This window comes from Mandrillus leucophaeus, unplaced genomic scaffold (genome assembly GCF_000951045.1).
Source record: "Mandrillus leucophaeus isolate KB7577 unplaced genomic scaffold, Mleu.le_1.0 Scaffold195, whole genome shotgun sequence".
NCBI classification, from domain to species: domain Eukaryota; kingdom Metazoa; phylum Chordata; class Mammalia; order Primates; family Cercopithecidae; genus Mandrillus; species Mandrillus leucophaeus.
This window is the reverse complement of record NW_012101976.1, coordinates 1,871,541-1,889,502: the sequence shown is the minus strand read 5'-3', so window position 1 is coordinate 1,889,502 and position 17,962 is coordinate 1,871,541. Positions and strand designations below refer to the sequence as shown.

General features: G+C 52.0%; 1 protein-coding gene and 1 long non-coding RNA gene across 2 annotated transcripts in view; both read left to right on the top strand.

Annotated features, from left to right (window-relative positions):
* LOC105538586 overlaps positions 1-2,774 on the top strand; it is a 6,526-nt gene extending 3,752 nt beyond the window's left edge. Inside the window, exons 2-3 of the long non-coding RNA XR_001005936.1 lie at positions 279-425; positions 2,603-2,774. This is a non-coding gene — a long non-coding RNA (uncharacterized LOC105538586). The remainder of the gene's footprint in view (positions 1-278; positions 426-2,602) is intronic.
* Positions 2,775-5,302: 2,528 nt separating this feature from the next.
* On the top strand, positions 5,303-16,454 carry LOC105538587 (chromosome unknown open reading frame, human C16orf71). Its single transcript, XM_011978464.1, has 7 exons — positions 5,303-5,736; positions 7,855-7,972; positions 9,689-9,830; positions 13,618-13,755; positions 14,174-14,275; positions 14,587-14,878; positions 15,967-16,454. Exons 1-6 carry the CDS (start codon positions 5,377-5,379, stop codon positions 14,867-14,869), a joined length of 1,143 nt encoding a protein of 380 aa, XP_011833854.1. The 5' UTR covers positions 5,303-5,376; the 3' UTR covers positions 14,870-14,878; positions 15,967-16,454.
* The last annotated feature ends 1,508 nt before the right edge of the window (positions 16,455-17,962 follow it).

Sequence of the window (17,962 nt, the reverse complement as noted above, 5' to 3'; positions counted from 1 at the left end):
TGCTGTCTGCAAGGTACTTGCAGAACCAGGAGCCTGAATCTTACCTCCACGAGGTGGTACTGCCGAGCTGATTTCTAAACAGTGGCAAGAAGCCGCGCACAGCAAGGCTAACGGCTAACTGGGAGAGAACCAGATCTCCCCCAGGCTCCTGAGCAGCAGGACTAGGTGGGCTGGGGGTGCTGGGCTGGAAGTGGAGAGAGGGTGGAGAGCGGGACGGCTGGGCCCTCAGGGCTCTGCCTGCTGCTGTGTCTTCCAAAAGCCCTCTCATTTGTCCACAGTCGGACTATGGGGAAGAGGAGCTGTTCATCTTCCAGCGAAACCAAACCGCCCTGATTCCAGACCTGTCAGAGGAGCTGGCTGAAGATCCTGCCGATGGCGACAAGTCCAGGACCTGGGCCGCTGCAGCTGAAGAATCCCTTCCCGAGGTCTGTGGGACACAGAAGAGTGTGCGCCTGTGTGTGTGCAATGTAAGTCTAAACTGACTGATATAAACCACTGGTCTAGCATTTCCATGAAACCCAGTCCTTTTTTTTGTCCCGTGTACAACCCAAGGTATTCAGATGCCCAACATCTAACCTCCACACACCTCCCTCTCCCGGGGAGCCCAGCACCTTAGGGCTGGTGTGCGGACTTGATTTGCCATCTGATTTTGACCCTCCTCTTCCTCGCTCCTATCCTGTTTTCTACCATGGCATCCTGAATAGCTTCTGGCCATTGTCATGACTGATTGTCCTAAATATCTCTCCCTTAATCCAGCTGGCTTCATGGCTACCTGGCTCATCCCAGCACCTGGCAAGTACACAGGAACTCTGGTTTACTAACCTGCTAAACTAAACTGCTACAGGCTACCGTGGGGAGTGGGAGGGAGGAAGATGGCCCATCAGTGCCTGAGCAAGCACAAAAGCTGGACCTTGCAGGAGGGACACCCCAGGAGACAGTGAGCAAGTGTGGACTAAGCATGCCAACACAGGCCTGCGGTGCCAGTGCTGCACACTGAGACAGATGTTCCCATGAGGCCAGAGTTTGAGACCCCTGGGCAATACAGCAAGACTCCATTTCTGGCTGAACACAGTGGCTCATGCCTGTAATCCCAGCATTTTTGGGAGGCCAATGTGGGTGGATCACTTGAAGTCAGGAGTTTGAGACCAGCCTGGTCAACATGGTGAAACACTACCTCTACTAAAAATACAAAAATTAGCTGGGCATGGTGGCAGGTGCCTGTGATCCCAGCTACTCCAGAGGCTGAGACAGGAGAATCGCTTGAACCCCGGGGAGCAGAGGTTGCAGTGAGCCAAGATCACGCCACTACACACTCCAGCCTGGGCAACAGAGTGAGACTCCATCTTAAAAAAAAGAAAACAGTGTAGAGGCACTAACCCACTTCCAAAATGGGGGCGGGGCCTAGCTCCAGCGTCACTTCTCTCAGGTATTCTGCTGAGAACCATTAACCTACTGAATGAAGGGGGCACAGGCACTGAACCAGATGATCTCACAAAACCAGGACATGCCCCCAGCCACCCATCACCTTGAAGGAAATCCCCCATCAGCCCTGCCATGCCTAGACCTAGGTCTGAAATAACCCCACACAGGAGAGATCCCCAGGGTGGCTAAGAACTCCGGTGGGTTCAGGTGGAACGATTTCCATGTGGATTTTATTTTGCTTCTTCATTTCTACAATCAATTACTTCAGAAACTCTTCTGGATTATTTTCTTTCTTTTTTTTTTTTTTTTTTTTGGTAATGTGAGATCTCTACTAAAAAATAACTGGGTGTGGTGGTATGCCTGTGGTCCCAGCTACTCAGGAGGCTGAGGTGGAAGGATGGCTTGTACTCCAGCCTGGGGTGTCAATTTCTGAGCCCCAACATGATCATTATTGAGAATGTAAATATTGTTCCATTGCTGTGACAATACATTCCTCTCTAGCCTTGTATTTAAATAGTGGGAGTCCGCAGTGATGTTGTCTTTAGCCAACCCATATTCAACAGCAGCTTTCCAACTGTCTTTTTTTTTTTTTTTTTGAGACAGGATCTTGCTCTGTCACCCAGACTGGAGGACAATAGTGCCCTCACCACTCACTGCAGCCTCCACCCCCTGGGCTGAAGCGATCCTCCCACTTCAGCCTCCCAAATAGCTGGGATTACATGCATGCCACCATGCTGGCTAATTTTTGTGTTTTTAGTAGAGTGAAGTGTCCAGTTAAAAATGGTTGAAATAGGTCAGGCACAGTGGCTTATGCCTGTAATCCCACCACTTTGGGAGGCTGAGGCAGGAAGATAGCTTGAGGCCAGGAACTTGAGACCAGCCTGGAAGACCAACTATGTTGCAGAGACTCCATCACTACAAAATAATATTTAAAAAAATTAACTGGGCCTGGTAGTATGTGCCTGTCATTCTAGCTACTTGGGAGGCTGAAGTGGGAGGATCGCGTGGGCCAGGGAAGTCGAGACTACAGTGAGCTATGATCACACCACTGCACTGCAGCCTGGGCAACAGGGCAAGACTTCACCTAAAAAAAAAAATTATGCACATATTTTACTATGAAAAAAATTCCCTGAAGCATGTTTTGGAGGATGCTAACTGAACATACCTGTTTTCTCGACAGCCAGTTCTGGTGCCTGCAGAATTGGCCACAGAACCTGGGAACAGACGGAACACAAGGACAAAGGATGCATCCTCTCAGGAAGGAAGAGACCCTGGCAGGCCTGTTGAAAGCTCTGGTGAGGTCAGCGCTCTTCTTGGGATGGCCGAGGAGACCCCTAGGTGGCTGGACAGCGACCTTGGAAGCCTGTCTTTCAACACCAAAGGATCCCAGGGTCCTCCCTGGGACCCACAGGCCGAAGCCAGTCTCTCCCGCCATGAAGGAGACCCGAAGGCAGAGCCCGCCTCACAAGAATCTGTGAACCGCCGGGCCCTCCGACAGGAGAGAAGGAAAATGATAGAGAAGGACATCCTCCAGAAAGTCACCCGGGATGCCTGCGGCCCGGCCAGCAGTGACCAAGGCGGGGTGAAGGATGCGCCCTGCCACGCTGTGGAGTCAGCTGCCAGATCCAAAATGCCCCTTGCGGAGCCTCCGGAGGGACCACCAGTGCTCTCGCTCCAGGTAGGCGCCTCCGCGTGCCTGGCTCTTTCTCAGGCCTGTTACCTGCGGCATGGCTGCTGTTCCCATGCACTGTGGCTAGAAGCAGCTTGAGGGCTGGCCCACTAGGACCTTAGGCCCATTATCCACTATTCTGTGTACTTGTCTCAGCAGAGCGGTTGGGGGGTCCCAGCAGAGCACATCCTTGGGTGGGGGTTAACAAGAAATAGAACAAGCAGGGCCTGCCTTCTTTAAAGAGACAAAATTAGGCCAGGCACAGCGGCTTGCGCCTGTAATCCCAGCACTTTGGGAGGCCGAGGAGGGAGCCCAGGAGTTCGAGACCAGCCTGGTCAACACAGTGAGACCCTCATCTCTAAAAAAGAAGTAGTAATGTATAAATTTAAAAAGAGAGAAAAAAAGGAATTCCACTCGCAAGGATGTTTATAAATACATAGAGCCATATCTAAAATATAGAACCTGGTTCTGTCAAAGCCTGATCTCAAAATATGAAAGCCGTCATTCTCATAAACTAGTGAACACCTGTTCCAGAGTTGTATTCAGTGCGTTAATGAGGGAACCAGCAGGATGACAGAGCCAGTTTAATGAGATCATAAGAAATTGGGATTTTAGCCGGTGTGGTGGCTCACGCCTGTAATCCCTGCACTTTGGGAAGCTGAGGCAGGAGGATCATCTGAGGTCAGGAGTTCGAGACTAGCCTGGCCAACATGGTGAAACCCTGACTCTATTAAAAATACAAAAATTAGCCAAGTGTGGTGGTGCACACCTATAACCCAATACTTGGGAGGCTGAGGCAGGAGAATCGCTTGAACCCGGGAGATGGAGGTTGCAGTGAGCCGAGATTGTGCCACTGCACTCCAGCCTGGGCAACAGAGTGAGACTCCATCTTAAAAAAAAGAAAACAGTGTAGAGGCACTAACCCACTTCCAAAATGGGGGCGGGGCCTAGCTCCAGCGTCACTTCTCTCAGGTATTCTGCTGAGAACCATTAACCTACTGAATGAAGGGGGCACAGGCACTGAACCAGATGATCTCACAAAACCAGGACATGCCCCCAGCCACCCATCACCTTGAAGGAAATCCCCCATCAGCCCTGCCATGCCTAGACCTAGGTCTGAAATAACCCCACACAGGAGAGATCCCCAGGGTGGCTAAGAACTCCGGTGGGTTCAGGTGGAACGATTTCCATGTGGATTTTATTTTGCTTCTTCATTTCTACAATCAATTACTTCAGAAACTCTTCTGGATTATTTTCTTTCTTTTTTTTTTTTTTTTTTTGGTAATGTGAGATCTCTACTAAAAAATAACTGGGTGTGGTGGTATGCCTGTGGTCCCAGCTACTCAGGAGGCTGAGGTGGAAGGATGGCTTGTACTCCAGCCTGGGGTGTCAATTTCTGAGCCCCAACATGATCATTATTGAGAATGTAAATATTGTTCCATTGCTGTGACAATACATTCCTCTCTAGCCTTGTATTTAAATAGTGGGAGTCCGCAGTGATGTTGTCTTTAGCCAACCCATATTCAACAGCAGCTTTCCAACTGTCTTTTTTTTTTTTTTTTTGAGACAGGATCTTGCTCTGTCACCCAGACTGGAGGACAATAGTGCCCTCACCACTCACTGCAGCCTCCACCCCCTGGGCTGAAGCGATCCTCCCACTTCAGCCTCCCAAATAGCTGGGATTACATGCATGCCACCATGCTGGCTAATTTTTGTGTTTTTAGTAGAGTGAAGTGTCCAGTTAAAAATGGTTGAAATAGGTCAGGCACAGTGGCTTATGCCTGTAATCCCACCACTTTGGGAGGCTGAGGCAGGAAGATAGCTTGAGGCCAGGAACTTGAGACCAGCCTGGAAGACCAACTATGTTGCAGAGACTCCATCACTACAAAATAATATTTAAAAAAATTAACTGGGCCTGGTAGTATGTGCCTGTCATTCTAGCTACTTGGGAGGCTGAAGTGGGAGGATCGCGTGGGCCAGGGAAGTCGAGACTACAGTGAGCTATGATCACACCACTGCACTGCAGCCTGGGCAACAGGGCAAGACTTCACCTAAAAAAAAAAATTATGCACATATTTTACTATGAAAAAAATTCCCTGAAGCATGTTTTGGAGGATGCTAACTGAACATACCTGTTTTCTCGACAGCCAGTTCTGGTGCCTGCAGAATTGGCCACAGAACCTGGGAACAGACGGAACACAAGGACAAAGGATGCATCCTCTCAGGAAGGAAGAGACCCTGGCAGGCCTGTTGAAAGCTCTGGTGAGGTCAGCGCTCTTCTTGGGATGGCCGAGGAGACCCCTAGGTGGCTGGACAGCGACCTTGGAAGCCTGTCTTTCAACACCAAAGGATCCCAGGGTCCTCCCTGGGACCCACAGGCCGAAGCCAGTCTCTCCCGCCATGAAGGAGACCCGAAGGCAGAGCCCGCCTCACAAGAATCTGTGAACCGCCGGGCCCTCCGACAGGAGAGAAGGAAAATGATAGAGAAGGACATCCTCCAGAAAGTCACCCGGGATGCCTGCGGCCCGGCCAGCAGTGACCAAGGCGGGGTGAAGGATGCGCCCTGCCACGCTGTGGAGTCAGCTGCCAGATCCAAAATGCCCCTTGCGGAGCCTCCGGAGGGACCACCAGTGCTCTCGCTCCAGGTAGGCGCCTCCGCGTGCCTGGCTCTTTCTCAGGCCTGTTACCTGCGGCATGGCTGCTGTTCCCATGCACTGTGGCTAGAAGCAGCTTGAGGGCTGGCCCACTAGGACCTTAGGCCCATTATCCACTATTCTGTGTACTTGTCTCAGCAGAGCGGTTGGGGGGTCCCAGCAGAGCACATCCTTGGGTGGGGGTTAACAAGAAATAGAACAAGCAGGGCCTGCCTTCTTTAAAGAGACAAAATTAGGCCAGGCACAGCGGCTTGCGCCTGTAATCCCAGCACTTTGGGAGGCCGAGGAGGGAGCCCAGGAGTTCGAGACCAGCCTGGTCAACACAGTGAGACCCTCATCTCTAAAAAAGAAGTAGTAATGTATAAATTTAAAAAGAGAGAAAAAAAGGAATTCCACTCGCAAGGATGTTTATAAATACATAGAGCCATATCTAAAATATAGAACCTGGTTCTGTCAAAGCCTGATCTCAAAATATGAAAGCCGTCATTCTCATAAACTAGTGAACACCTGTTACAGAGTTGTATTCAGTGCGTTAATGAGGGAACCAGCAGGATGACAGAGCCGGTTTAATGAGATCATAAGAAATTGGGATTTTAGCCGGTGTGGTGGCTCACGCCTGTAATCCCTGCACTTTGGGAAGCTGAGGCAGGAGGATCATCTGAGGTCAGGAGTTCGAGACTAGCCTGGCCAACATGGTGAAACCCTGACTCTATTAAAAATACAAAAATTAGCCAAGTGTGGTGGTGCACACCTATAACCCAATACTTGGGAGGCTGAGGCAGGAGAATCGCTTGAACCCGGGAGATGGAGATCACGCCCCTGCACTCCAGTTTGGGGGACAGAGCGAGACTCCATCTCAAAAAAAAAGAAATTGGGATTTTGTAAAACACTGGGGAAAGAGAGAGGAATGCAGAGATAACGCTTGCTACATTCATGTCCTAGAGGAGTTGTCTACTGGACAGAAAAGTAACCATCACACCTTCTCAGTTTTACAAATTTTGGAGAATTTTTCTTAACAGCTTAGAGAAAACTGGCATCAGGTATACACAGAAGTCATCTTTACTACTGTTTAAATCAACAGTTCTTTCTGTTCACCTAAAAACTTATTTTTCTCCACTTACAGGGCTGCAGAGAGTTGAAAGGTCATATGATAAACATGAATTCTTGATTAATTTCCTCACACTCACTCTGCCCCTAAGCACTCACTGCCAAGCCTTTCAGTTTTAGCTCCTGCTTGGAACAGCTTGATTCTTGAAAAAACAAAACTTTTTAACCTCCAAACATTCTGAACCTGTATGAACCTAAATAGTATTTCTTAAAACAACACAGGGTTTGGCTGGGCTCGGTGGCTCACGCCTGTAATCCCAACACTTTGGGAGACCCAGGCGGATGGATCACTTGAGGTCAGGCATTCAAGACCAGCCTGGCCAACATGGTGAAACCCCGTCTCTACTAAAAATACAAAAATTAGGCTGGGTGTGGTGGCTCATGCCTGTAATCTCAGCACTTTGGGAGGCGGAGGTGGAGGCGGGTGGATCACCTGCGGTCAGGAGTTTGTTCGAGACCAGCCTGGCCAACATGGTGAAACCCCGTCTTTACTAAAAATACAAAAAAACAACAACAACAACAACAACAACAACAAAAAACCAAGTGTGGTGGCACATGCCTGTAATTCCAGCCACTTGGGAGGCTGAGGCAGGAGAATCACTTGAACCTGGGAGGCGGAGGTTGCAGTGAGCTGCACTACACTCCAGCCTGGGCGACAGAGTGAGACTCGGTCTCAGAAACAAAACAAAAACAAAATGAAACAACACAGGGTTTCCTTCAGGTCAAACAACGTCTTTGTGCCAAAAGCAAAAGTAAAGTACTGATCTCCAAGAAAGCATAGGAAGGAGGTGGCCAAAGTGCAGGCCCACCTTAACAGAGGCATTCAATCCGTAATGGAAAGGTGGGGTCAGCCCATTTGCAAACTCTGTCATGCATTTAATTCCTGATTTCTACACCCCAACATCCTATGACCATCTCCATGGGTCACAGCAGCTGTGAAGCAGGTACTGTGCCCCTGGGGCCCCTCAGCATCCTCATAATCACTGGTTTTAATGATTTCAGCAACTTGAAGCGTGGGATTTGGATTACATCCTTCAGAGTCTGGCCGGGCAAGAAGACAACCAGGGAAATCGTGGACCTGGAACTGTGTGGTGGGCAGCCGACCGCCGCCAAGTTCAAGGTCTGACCTTGAACACTGGAGCCCACGTGAATCCCCATAAGCAGCACCTTCCTGGGCCCCTCAGGCTGGTCACAGACCGTCCTGCAGCCCACACGTGTCTTCCCTGCCGGCCCCGCCCTGAACATTCATGCTGCCAGTCCCTGAAAGACTTCATTCATTCAACATATATGTGACCACCTACTACGTGCCAGGCGTGGGCCAGGTCCTAGGGACAAAGGAGAGGCCTCCAGACACCACCCCATGACCCATACCTCCTCCTCCCCACCTCCCTGGGCCAGCCTTCCTTTCCTTCCTTTCCTTCCTTCCTCCCTTCCTCCCTCCCTCCCTCCCTCCCTCCCTCCTTCTTCCTGGGAGGAGGAAGCCCCACCTTCTGTGCACAGTCAGCTCCTAAGCACATTCCTGCTTCCCCTGGCCTCCCCATTTTAAAAGGCAGGCAAAGGATGTCACCACTGTCACCACACTCAGAGCTTTGCTCCGGGAAGTCCTGCAAATAAAATAAAAGCTCTCTAACCCCTCCCTACCCACTCGGTCCGCAAAGGCGAGGGGAGGCAGGTCTGAGGCAGAGGAGCCAGGGCAGGTGCAGAGCTTCTGCCTCTGATCCCAAAGCAAAGACTCCCCAGTGACTCACAACCCGTGCTATGTTAAATATCGTTTTGTTCATTTGTAATTCACACCCCATAAGGCAGGAGGTAGACAGCCAACCATTCTGGAGGGCGCGTGTGTGCGTGTGTGTGTGTGTGTGTAACTGGCACTCCCTTTATGGAGGGGAGTGCGGCAGAATGTATTATTTCTTTTTTTTGAGACAGAGTTTTGCTCTTGTTACCCAAGTTGGAGTGCAATGGTGCGATCTCAGCTCACTGCAACCTCCACCTCTCGGGTTCAAGCTATTCTCCTGCCTCAGCCTCCTGAGTAGCTGGGATTACAGGCACACACCACCAGGCCTGGCTAATTTTTTTGTGTTTTTAGTAGAAACAGGATTTCACTGTGTTAGCCAGGCTGGTCTCAAACTCCTGATCTCAGGTGATCTGCCTGCCTCGGCCTTCCAAAGTGATGGGATTACAGGCGTGAGCGACTGCGCCCGGCTGAACGTATTCTCTATTTTAAAGGCACATAACCCTTTGATCAAGCTATTTCACTTAGAAAATCTGTCTTACACTGTTACTGTAGTAGGTAGTGTGTGTTCAAAGATGTTTGCTGCAGTGTTGTTTAAAAATATGAAAAGCTGGAAACAGCCCATATTCAGTAGGAGTCCAGCTAGATCGTTTTAGCACAGAATACTGCGGCTAGTGAGGGGATCTCTGTAGGTTAACGTGGAAGCATGTAATATACAAAGTGAAAAAAATGAAGTTGAAAAAAAACCTATAGAAGATGATCCTATTGTTATTTTTTTTAAATCAGCACACAGAACTGTTCATTATGATCACCTGTGACAAGTGGGACCGGGGTGTGAGGAAGTGGGATAAACTTTTAAAACCACGTCACTCCTACTTCACAGAGCCCTTGTGCCACAGGCCCTGCTCATAAAGACTCTGCCCGCCTCAGCCCTGCCGAGCTGGAGGTGGAGTCCTCAGAGGGCTGAGTAGGGAGAGGGCTGGGTGGGGGCAGTGGAGGAACCTGAGGTCCGTTCACATGCAGAGACCCCAGGGGTCCTGAGGCTCAAGCTGCTGTAAGTGGGCCAAGTCCCCACTAATCAGCCTCTCCTTTGGCCATCCTCAGACCGCACGATGCCGAGCGCCGACGACAGGCTCATGGAACAGCTGGCCCTCCTGTGCACCATGCAGTCCAGGGCCTCTGCTTGTGCCTGGAAGGTGCCTGCCGACACCCCCCAGGACACCGAGGAGGCAGGGGCAGGAAGCAGGTGGGACTTGTAGCCAGGCATGGCTCCTGTGGTCCTTTACAACGGCCCCATGGTTTTGTAGCACTGACTGGGCCTACTAAGGGCGGGGCACTCCATGTGCATTTTCTCAGTCACAAGCATCTGATCAGGCAGTCACTCTTATCATCCCCATTTTAGAGATGGGGAAACCGAGGCTCACAGAGGTTGACTCCCTGGCCATAAATGGCAGGGCTGGGACTCAAGCCCTAAAATACCTGCTCTTTCCCCAAACCCAGTGGGAACCCTCCCTTCAATGGGAAGCCATGAGGCCTCCCTGGGAGTAGGAAGGTTATCACATGACCCTGCCCCTCTGGCCACAGCTGATTGGTCCAGCCTGGGGCATGTGACCCCGGCCATGGGATTTGTCAATCTCTGTGTCTCTGTGTAGGGGTGGAAGGGCAACAGCCACCTGTCCTGCCACAGGGAGAAAGGCAAGCTGCAGTGAAGCTGGGAGAGGCAGAGGTGGAGGCAGGGCCCCAGGGTCCTGTAGGGCCCCGCTATATGCCTGCACTCCCAACACTTTGGTTGTTCCAAACTTGAGGAATCTGAGAACCAGGGAATCCCTTTTCACCTGAGCAGCAGTGGGTTTCTGTGCCTAGGAACCAAATTACCAAACAGAAATGGCTAGACCTGGCCAGGCGCGGTGGCTCACGCCCGTAATCCCAGCACTTTGGGAGGCCGAGGCGAGCAGATCACCTGAGGTCAGGAGTTCGAGACAAGCCTGGCCAACATGGCAAAACCCCGTCTCTATCTACTAAAAATACAAAAAAATTATCCAGGCATGCTGGTGCATGCCTGTAATCCCAGCTACTTGGGAGGCTGAAATCTCTTGAACACAGGAGGTGGAGGTTGCAGTGACCAAGATCACGCCATTGGCCACTGCAGTCCAGCCTGAGTGACAGAGCGAGACTCTGTCTCAAAAAAAAATGGAGAGACCTGCACTGTTCACCATGGCAGCCATTAGCCATGTGTGGCTATTAAACACCTAACATGATGAATGTGACTGAGGAACTGAAGTTTTTATTCATTTGATTTTAAATGGCTTAAATGTAAACTTAGTCACTTGTGGCAAGTGGCTACACTTACCACAGATAGACAGCATGTCCATCAGTAGGGAAGTTCTGTTGGCCAGCGGTGGCCTAAATCTCACAGGTTGTTCTGAAGCATAAAAGAGCAAATGTGTTTAATGAGCCTTTTGGTAGAGAGTGGGCACTCACTGGGGGGCAGCCACGAGCACTGTGACTGGACACACCCAGTGCAGGTCACAGAGTTATCACAGACAGGTGACTCCACAACACCTGCTTTTCTCATCGTGTGTGTAACTGGCACTCCCTTTATGGAGGGGAGTGCGGCAGAATGTATTATTTCTTTTTTTTGAGACAGAGTTTTGCTCTTGTTACCCAAGTTGGAGTGCAATGGTGCGATCTCAGCTCACTGCAACCTCCACCTCTCGGGTTCAAGCTATTCTCCTGCCTCAGCCTCCTGAGTAGCTGGGATTACAGGCACACACCACCAGGCCTGGCTAATTTTTTTGTGTTTTTAGTAGAAACAGGATTTCACTGTGTTAGCCAGGCTGGTCTCAAACTCCTGATCTCAGGTGATCTGCCTGCCTCGGCCTTCCAAAGTGATGGGATTACAGGCGTGAGCGACTGCGCCCGGCTGAACGTATTCTCTATTTTAAAGGCACATAACCCTTTGATCAAGCTATTTCACTTAGAAAATCTGTCTTACACTGTTACTGTAGTAGGTAGTGTGTGTTCAAAGATGTTTGCTGCAGTGTTGTTTAAAAATATGAAAAGCTGGAAACAGCCCATATTCAGTAGGAGTCCAGCTAGATCGTTTTAGCACAGAATACTGCGGCTAGTGAGGGGATCTCTGTAGGTTAACGTGGAAGCATGTAATATACAAAGTGAAAAAAATGAAGTTGAAAAAAAACCTATAGAAGATGATCCTATTGTTATTTTTTTTAAATCAGCACACAGAACTGTTCATTATGATCACCTGTGACAAGTGGGACCGGGGTGTGAGGAAGTGGGATAAACTTTTAAAACCACGTCACTCCTACTTCACAGAGCCCTTGTGCCACAGGCCCTGCTCATAAAGACTCTGCCCGCCTCAGCCCTGCCGAGCTGGAGGTGGAGTCCTCAGAGGGCTGAGTAGGGAGAGGGCTGGGTGGGGGCAGTGGAGGAACCTGAGGTCCGTTCACATGCAGAGACCCCAGGGGTCCTGAGGCTCAAGCTGCTGTAAGTGGGCCAAGTCCCCACTAATCAGCCTCTCCTTTGGCCATCCTCAGACCGCACGATGCCGAGCGCCGACGACAGGCTCATGGAACAGCTGGCCCTCCTGTGCACCATGCAGTCCAGGGCCTCTGCTTGTGCCTGGAAGGTGCCTGCCGACACCCCCCAGGACACCGAGGAGGCAGGGGCAGGAAGCAGGTGGGACTTGTAGCCAGGCATGGCTCCTGTGGTCCTTTACAACGGCCCCATGGTTTTGTAGCACTGACTGGGCCTACTAAGGGCGGGGCACTCCATGTGCATTTTCTCAGTCACAAGCATCTGATCAGGCAGTCACTCTTATCATCCCCATTTTAGAGATGGGGAAACCGAGGCTCACAGAGGTTGACTCCCTGGCCATAAATGGCAGGGCTGGGACTCAAGCCCTAAAATACCTGCTCTTTCCCCAAACCCAGTGGGAACCCTCCCTTCAATGGGAAGCCATGAGGCCTCCCTGGGAGTAGGAAGGTTATCACATGACCCTGCCCCTCTGGCCACAGCTGATTGGTCCAGCCTGGGGCATGTGACCCCGGCCATGGGATTTGTCAATCTCTGTGTCTCTGTGTAGGGGTGGAAGGGCAACAGCCACCTGTCCTGCCACAGGGAGAAAGGCAAGCTGCAGTGAAGCTGGGAGAGGCAGAGGTGGAGGCAGGGCCCCAGGGTCCTGTAGGGCCCCGCTATATGCCTGCACTCCCAACACTTTGGTTGTTCCAAACTTGAGGAATCTGAGAACCAGGGAATCCCTTTTCACCTGAGCAGCAGTGGGTTTCTGTGCCTAGGAACCAAATTACCAAACAGAAATGGCTAGACCTGGCCAGGCGCGGTGGCTCACGCCCGTAATCCCAGCACTTTGGGAGGCCGAGGCGAGCAGATCACCTGAGGTCAGGAGTTCGAGACAAGCCTGGCCAACATGGCAAAACCCCGTCTCTATCTACTAAAAATACAAAAAAATTATCCAGGCATGCTGGTGCATGCCTGTAATCCCAGCTACTTGGGAGGCTGAAATCTCTTGAACACAGGAGGTGGAGGTTGCAGTGACCAAGATCACGCCATTGGCCACTGCAGTCCAGCCTGAGTGACAGAGCGAGACTCTGTCTCAAAAAAAAATGGAGAGACCTGCACTGTTCACCATGGCAGCCATTAGCCATGTGTGGCTATTAAACACCTAACATGATGAATGTGACTGAGGAACTGAAGTTTTTATTCATTTGATTTTAAATGGCTTAAATGTAAACTTAGTCACTTGTGGCAAGTGGCTACACTTACCACAGATAGACAGCATGTCCATCAGTAGGGAAGTTCTGTTGGCCAGCGGTGGCCTAAATCTCACAGGCTGTTCTGAAGCATAAAAGAGCAAATGTGTTTAATGAGCCTTTTGGTAGAGAGTGGGCACTCACTGGGGGGCAGCCACGAGCACTGTGACTGGACACACCCAGTGCAGGTCACAGAGTTATCACAGACAGGTGACTCCACAACACCTGCTTTTCTCATCTCAGATGTTCCTCGAGGAAGCCGGGCTCCGAGGCCGGGCCAGGCCCGCAGCTGGCCCAGGGCATGAGGCTTAACACAGAGCCCCCCACCATCTTCATTGACCTGCGGCAGACGGTGCCACCAGACCACCTGTCCTCAGCAAGGTCCAGAGGGCAGTGACTACCCCATACCAGCCTCTACTTTGCGGAGCTGCCTGTTGACCTCACAAAGCCTCTGGTGGATCCCAGTGGGGAGGAACAGGGACTTCAAAAGGCTTGGATCACTTCTCAATTGAAAAGTGCTTTTAGCCTGGAACAGAGTCTGGCCTACAGTCCCCCTGGGTCCCTGCAGGGAGGGAAGAAGAGGGGCACGGGGCACACCTCCTCGGGCTGGGCTCTATACAATAGAGTGCATCACCCACACCTGCCCTCACCTCCTGGCAGGGCGTCCACCAGCCTCCAGTGTGGCTGTAGCCCTCTTGCATTTTAGGTCACCAGGAAAGCCCAAGTGCTTCAGGCCCCAACAGGAGCTGGAACACCAGGTGGAGTGGGCACATCCAGAAACCCGTTTCTCTCCCCGCAGCTCCAGCCACAGCTCCTCTGACAGCGAGGAGGAGGAGGAGGAAGTGGAGATGGCAGCTCTGGGAGACGCAGAGGGGGCATCTCCTTCCTCCCTGGGGCTACGGTAACCACCAAGGGGCCTCCGGCCACCTGCAGATGTCCCACCTCCGCTTTCCGCAGCAAGCCCTCCACCTGGCACATTTACCGCCTGTGGTGAGGTCGTGCTGCACCCACCACACAGGGTGGGGGGGCGGCACAGCTTCCATCATCCCGCCCATGTCCACTGGGTCCCAGCAGTGGCAGCGGCGATGGGCCGCCTGAATTGCATTCTTACTCTGAAATGGGAGCCGGGCTTACCTGCTTTTCTCCGTTTCAGTAAGGAGTGCTGGCAGGTGCGGCGCCCACGGGCTTGAGTTTGGTCTCATTGTGTCACAGGAGCTGTACCGGGAAGAGCCAGCTCCTCCAGCAGCTCAGGGCCTTTCGGAAGGGGATAGCCCAGCCCAAGCTGCCCGCCAACAAGGGGCCTGGTGGCAAGAGGGCTCAGGCCCCGGAAGACACGGCTGCATCAGGGACTGTGAGGAAGCAACACATGAAGCTCTGCGCCAAGGGGCAGAGCGCCCAGGCCCGACTCCCAAGAGGCAGGCCCAGGGCCCTGGGGGATGCTCCTGAGCCAGGGGCAGCCAGGGAGGCCCTGATGCCTCCCTTGGACCAACTGTAGCTGCCTCAGGTAGTGGGATCCCAGGAGTGGGCAGGGGTGGGCTGACTTGCCATGGACCATGGGCCCTGGCATCCCCTTGTTGTCCCTGCATTTCCACTAGCAGGGGCATTCCACAGGCAGGGACCTTCAGGCTGTGGACTGTTGCCCACCCTGTTAGAGCTCGGTCACAGATGCGTGAACTTAGAGCAAGGATGCAGATGCAAATCTGTATGTAACGTGTGACAACAGCTTTGGGAGAAAGGGGCCTGGTCCTCTGAGGCAGAGGGGCAGGGACAGCAGGAGGACGGGGTGCTGCTCTCTGCGGGACTCTGGGACTCTTCGTCTGTCTCCAGGTCTGCATTTTTTTAAGCAGGCATCTAGTATTTCCATCAATAAAGTCTTTTTAAAAACCAAGCAAAACATATTTAGAGGATTTCAGGGTTGAAAAAGACCTAAGCCTTATTTTCTGGCTTCCTGCCTACTTGCTATTTTGGGCACCTAAATTAACACACAACACATATGCATGCCTACCCACATAGACCTAATACACGTATTTTTTTTTTTGTCTCTTTTCGAGACACAGTAGCTGGGACTACAGGTGCATGCCACCACGCCTGGCTAATTTTTTTTTTTGTAGAGATGGGGTCTCACGATGTTGCCCAGGTTGGTCTCAAACTCCTGGGCTCAACCCTCCTGCCTAGGCCTCCCACAGTGCTAGGATTACAGGTATGAGCTGCTAGCCTGGCTCTTAATGAACTTTTTGGAAGAGGAGTAACGAGAATTTGCTTTCTCTTTCTCTTCTTTACCTAAGATAGAAAGGCATACATAGATTCTCAAGGCCTTTGCCCTTTATGAATCTAGAGAATACTGGAAACCCCTGGAAATGCTATCCCGTGGAGAATGGAGCAGCAGCCTCACTTGTTGATCACCAGCAAGAGCTGGGGACAGCTGCTTGCCCCGTGCCAAGACCTGGTCCCTCCACAGGACATGCCTGGTCTTCCTGGGTCCTGTTCCTTTGCCAGCACTGTCCTGCAGCCCTGTATTCACAGGATGCTTTTATAACTGCTATGATCAGTCCTGACCTGGCCACCTGTGTGTCTCCCCAACCTTGTCTCCAGGATGTGTCCCGCTGCCTGCCCCATGGGAAGAACAGAGAAATCATCATCACCTCAGGCCCCACAGCGCCATGGGCTCAGGCAGCACAGCAGGGTGCCAGGCCTTTGGGCCAGTGTCCCAGCTTCTCCTGGGGTTCACCCCTCGCTGCCATGTCGCCAAGGATGGGCAGGGGTCTCTTTGCATCAAGCCTTGTGCCAGGCAAAAGACAGGCCCTGCCTGGCTGTGGTCACTGGCCGCCAAGATCAGGGCCACAGACGTCTACTCTCCAGACCCCATGTGATCTGGCCACTGGGGATCCCCACCCAACCCCACTCCCAATGATGAGGGGTGTTTTCGTTACAAGTCAAAGGCAAGACAGGCTTCCATAAAGTCCCAGGAGGTTCCTCCTGCAGGGCACAAGGCCAGGCTGCCTCCCAGCCCTCAGGCCCTCTCCCACCTACAGAGACCCTCCTCTGCCCCTCTGCTCTGGGACATGCGCACCCAGAACAGGCCTCCGCTTGGCTGCCTAGCTGTCAAGAGCAAAGGCTTTTTTTTTCTTCAACCCCATTTTCTTCCATTTCCACCACCTTTTTAATGCCAGTAACCTCATCGAGAATGTTTTACAGTGATGGAAAATAAATTCTGTTCCAAGTTCAACTCTGTGAATTACTGTGTCTGTCAAGGCAAGGGGAGTGAGGCAGGAAGTCAGACTTGGGTCCAAAGCTGGCTCTGCCACCTGGGCAAGGTTTTCATGCTCCCAGTGATCCGGTTCCTCCACCCACTGAAGGAGAATCATGGCCGGGCGCAGTGGCTCACGCCTGTAATCCCAGCACTTTGGGAAGCCGAGGTGGGTGGATCATGAGGTCAGATGAGGTCAAGACCAGCCTGACCAACAAGGAGAAACCCCCGTCTCTACTAAAATACAAAAATTAGCAGGGCGTAGTGGTGCATGCCTGTAATCCCAGCTACTCAGGAGGCTGAGGCAGGAGAATCACTTGAACCTGGGAGGTGGAGGTTGTGGTAAGCCGAGATCATGCCATTGCACTCCAGCCTGGGTAATGAAGCTAGACTCCATCTCAAAACAAAACAAAACAAAAGAGAGAATCATGGGGGTCCCCCCACTGGACTGCATGAGATAACATTACAGCACACGCAGGCACCTGGGACTCACAGCTCCTGCAAAACTCCCCCATCACGTGAGTGCTGAGGATGACGCCCATGAGATGGGGAGTTTTGCTGTGGTTTCCACAGCTGCCCTACGACTTCTGAGATGACTAAACCCACCCATTAATGACTGTATCACACTGCTCGTCTCGGCCACTCACCACCGTGGATGTGTACAGACCAGCAGTTCCCACACAGCACAGGGAAAGACAAAAGCTGGAAGGTGAAGGCTTCTTACCTTAGAAAGACAAAGTGGGACAACCACGGAAGGCCACATCCCAGACACTAAGGGGCGAGCAGCAAAGGTAGCCCTGGGCCCCTGCCCTGGGGAGGTGTCAGGCCCGTCACATCCCTGGCGACAGGTCAGGAAGATGGAATTCAGGGGTGCCTTCCCACCCCAGGCGTCTTCCACCCTGCAAAGCAGCCATGGATCTGCAAAGGGGACTGGAATGCTGGAAAGCCCCAGGCTCCATTTGGAAACTCTGGCAGGATGAAGAAGCTGGAGACCATGTCCTGTGAAGGCTGGGGTGCAGCACGGCTCCCTGCAGCAGACTAGGGAGGGGCCCCTCAAATTCATGTCCACCCAGACAGGTGACCTTGTTTGGAAACACGGGTTTTGACGATTTAATTAGTTAAAATGAGGTCACAGTGGATTGGGGGACCCTAAACCCAGTGAGTGGTGGCCCTATCAAAAAGAGACTGGGCATGGCAGCGCACACCTGCAACCCCAGATACTCAGGAGGCTGAGGCAGGAAGATCGCTTGAGACCAGGGGTTCGAGGCTGCAGTAAGCTATGATCATGGCACTGTACTCCTGCCTGGGGGACAGAGCAAGGCCCTGTCTCAAAAAAAAAAA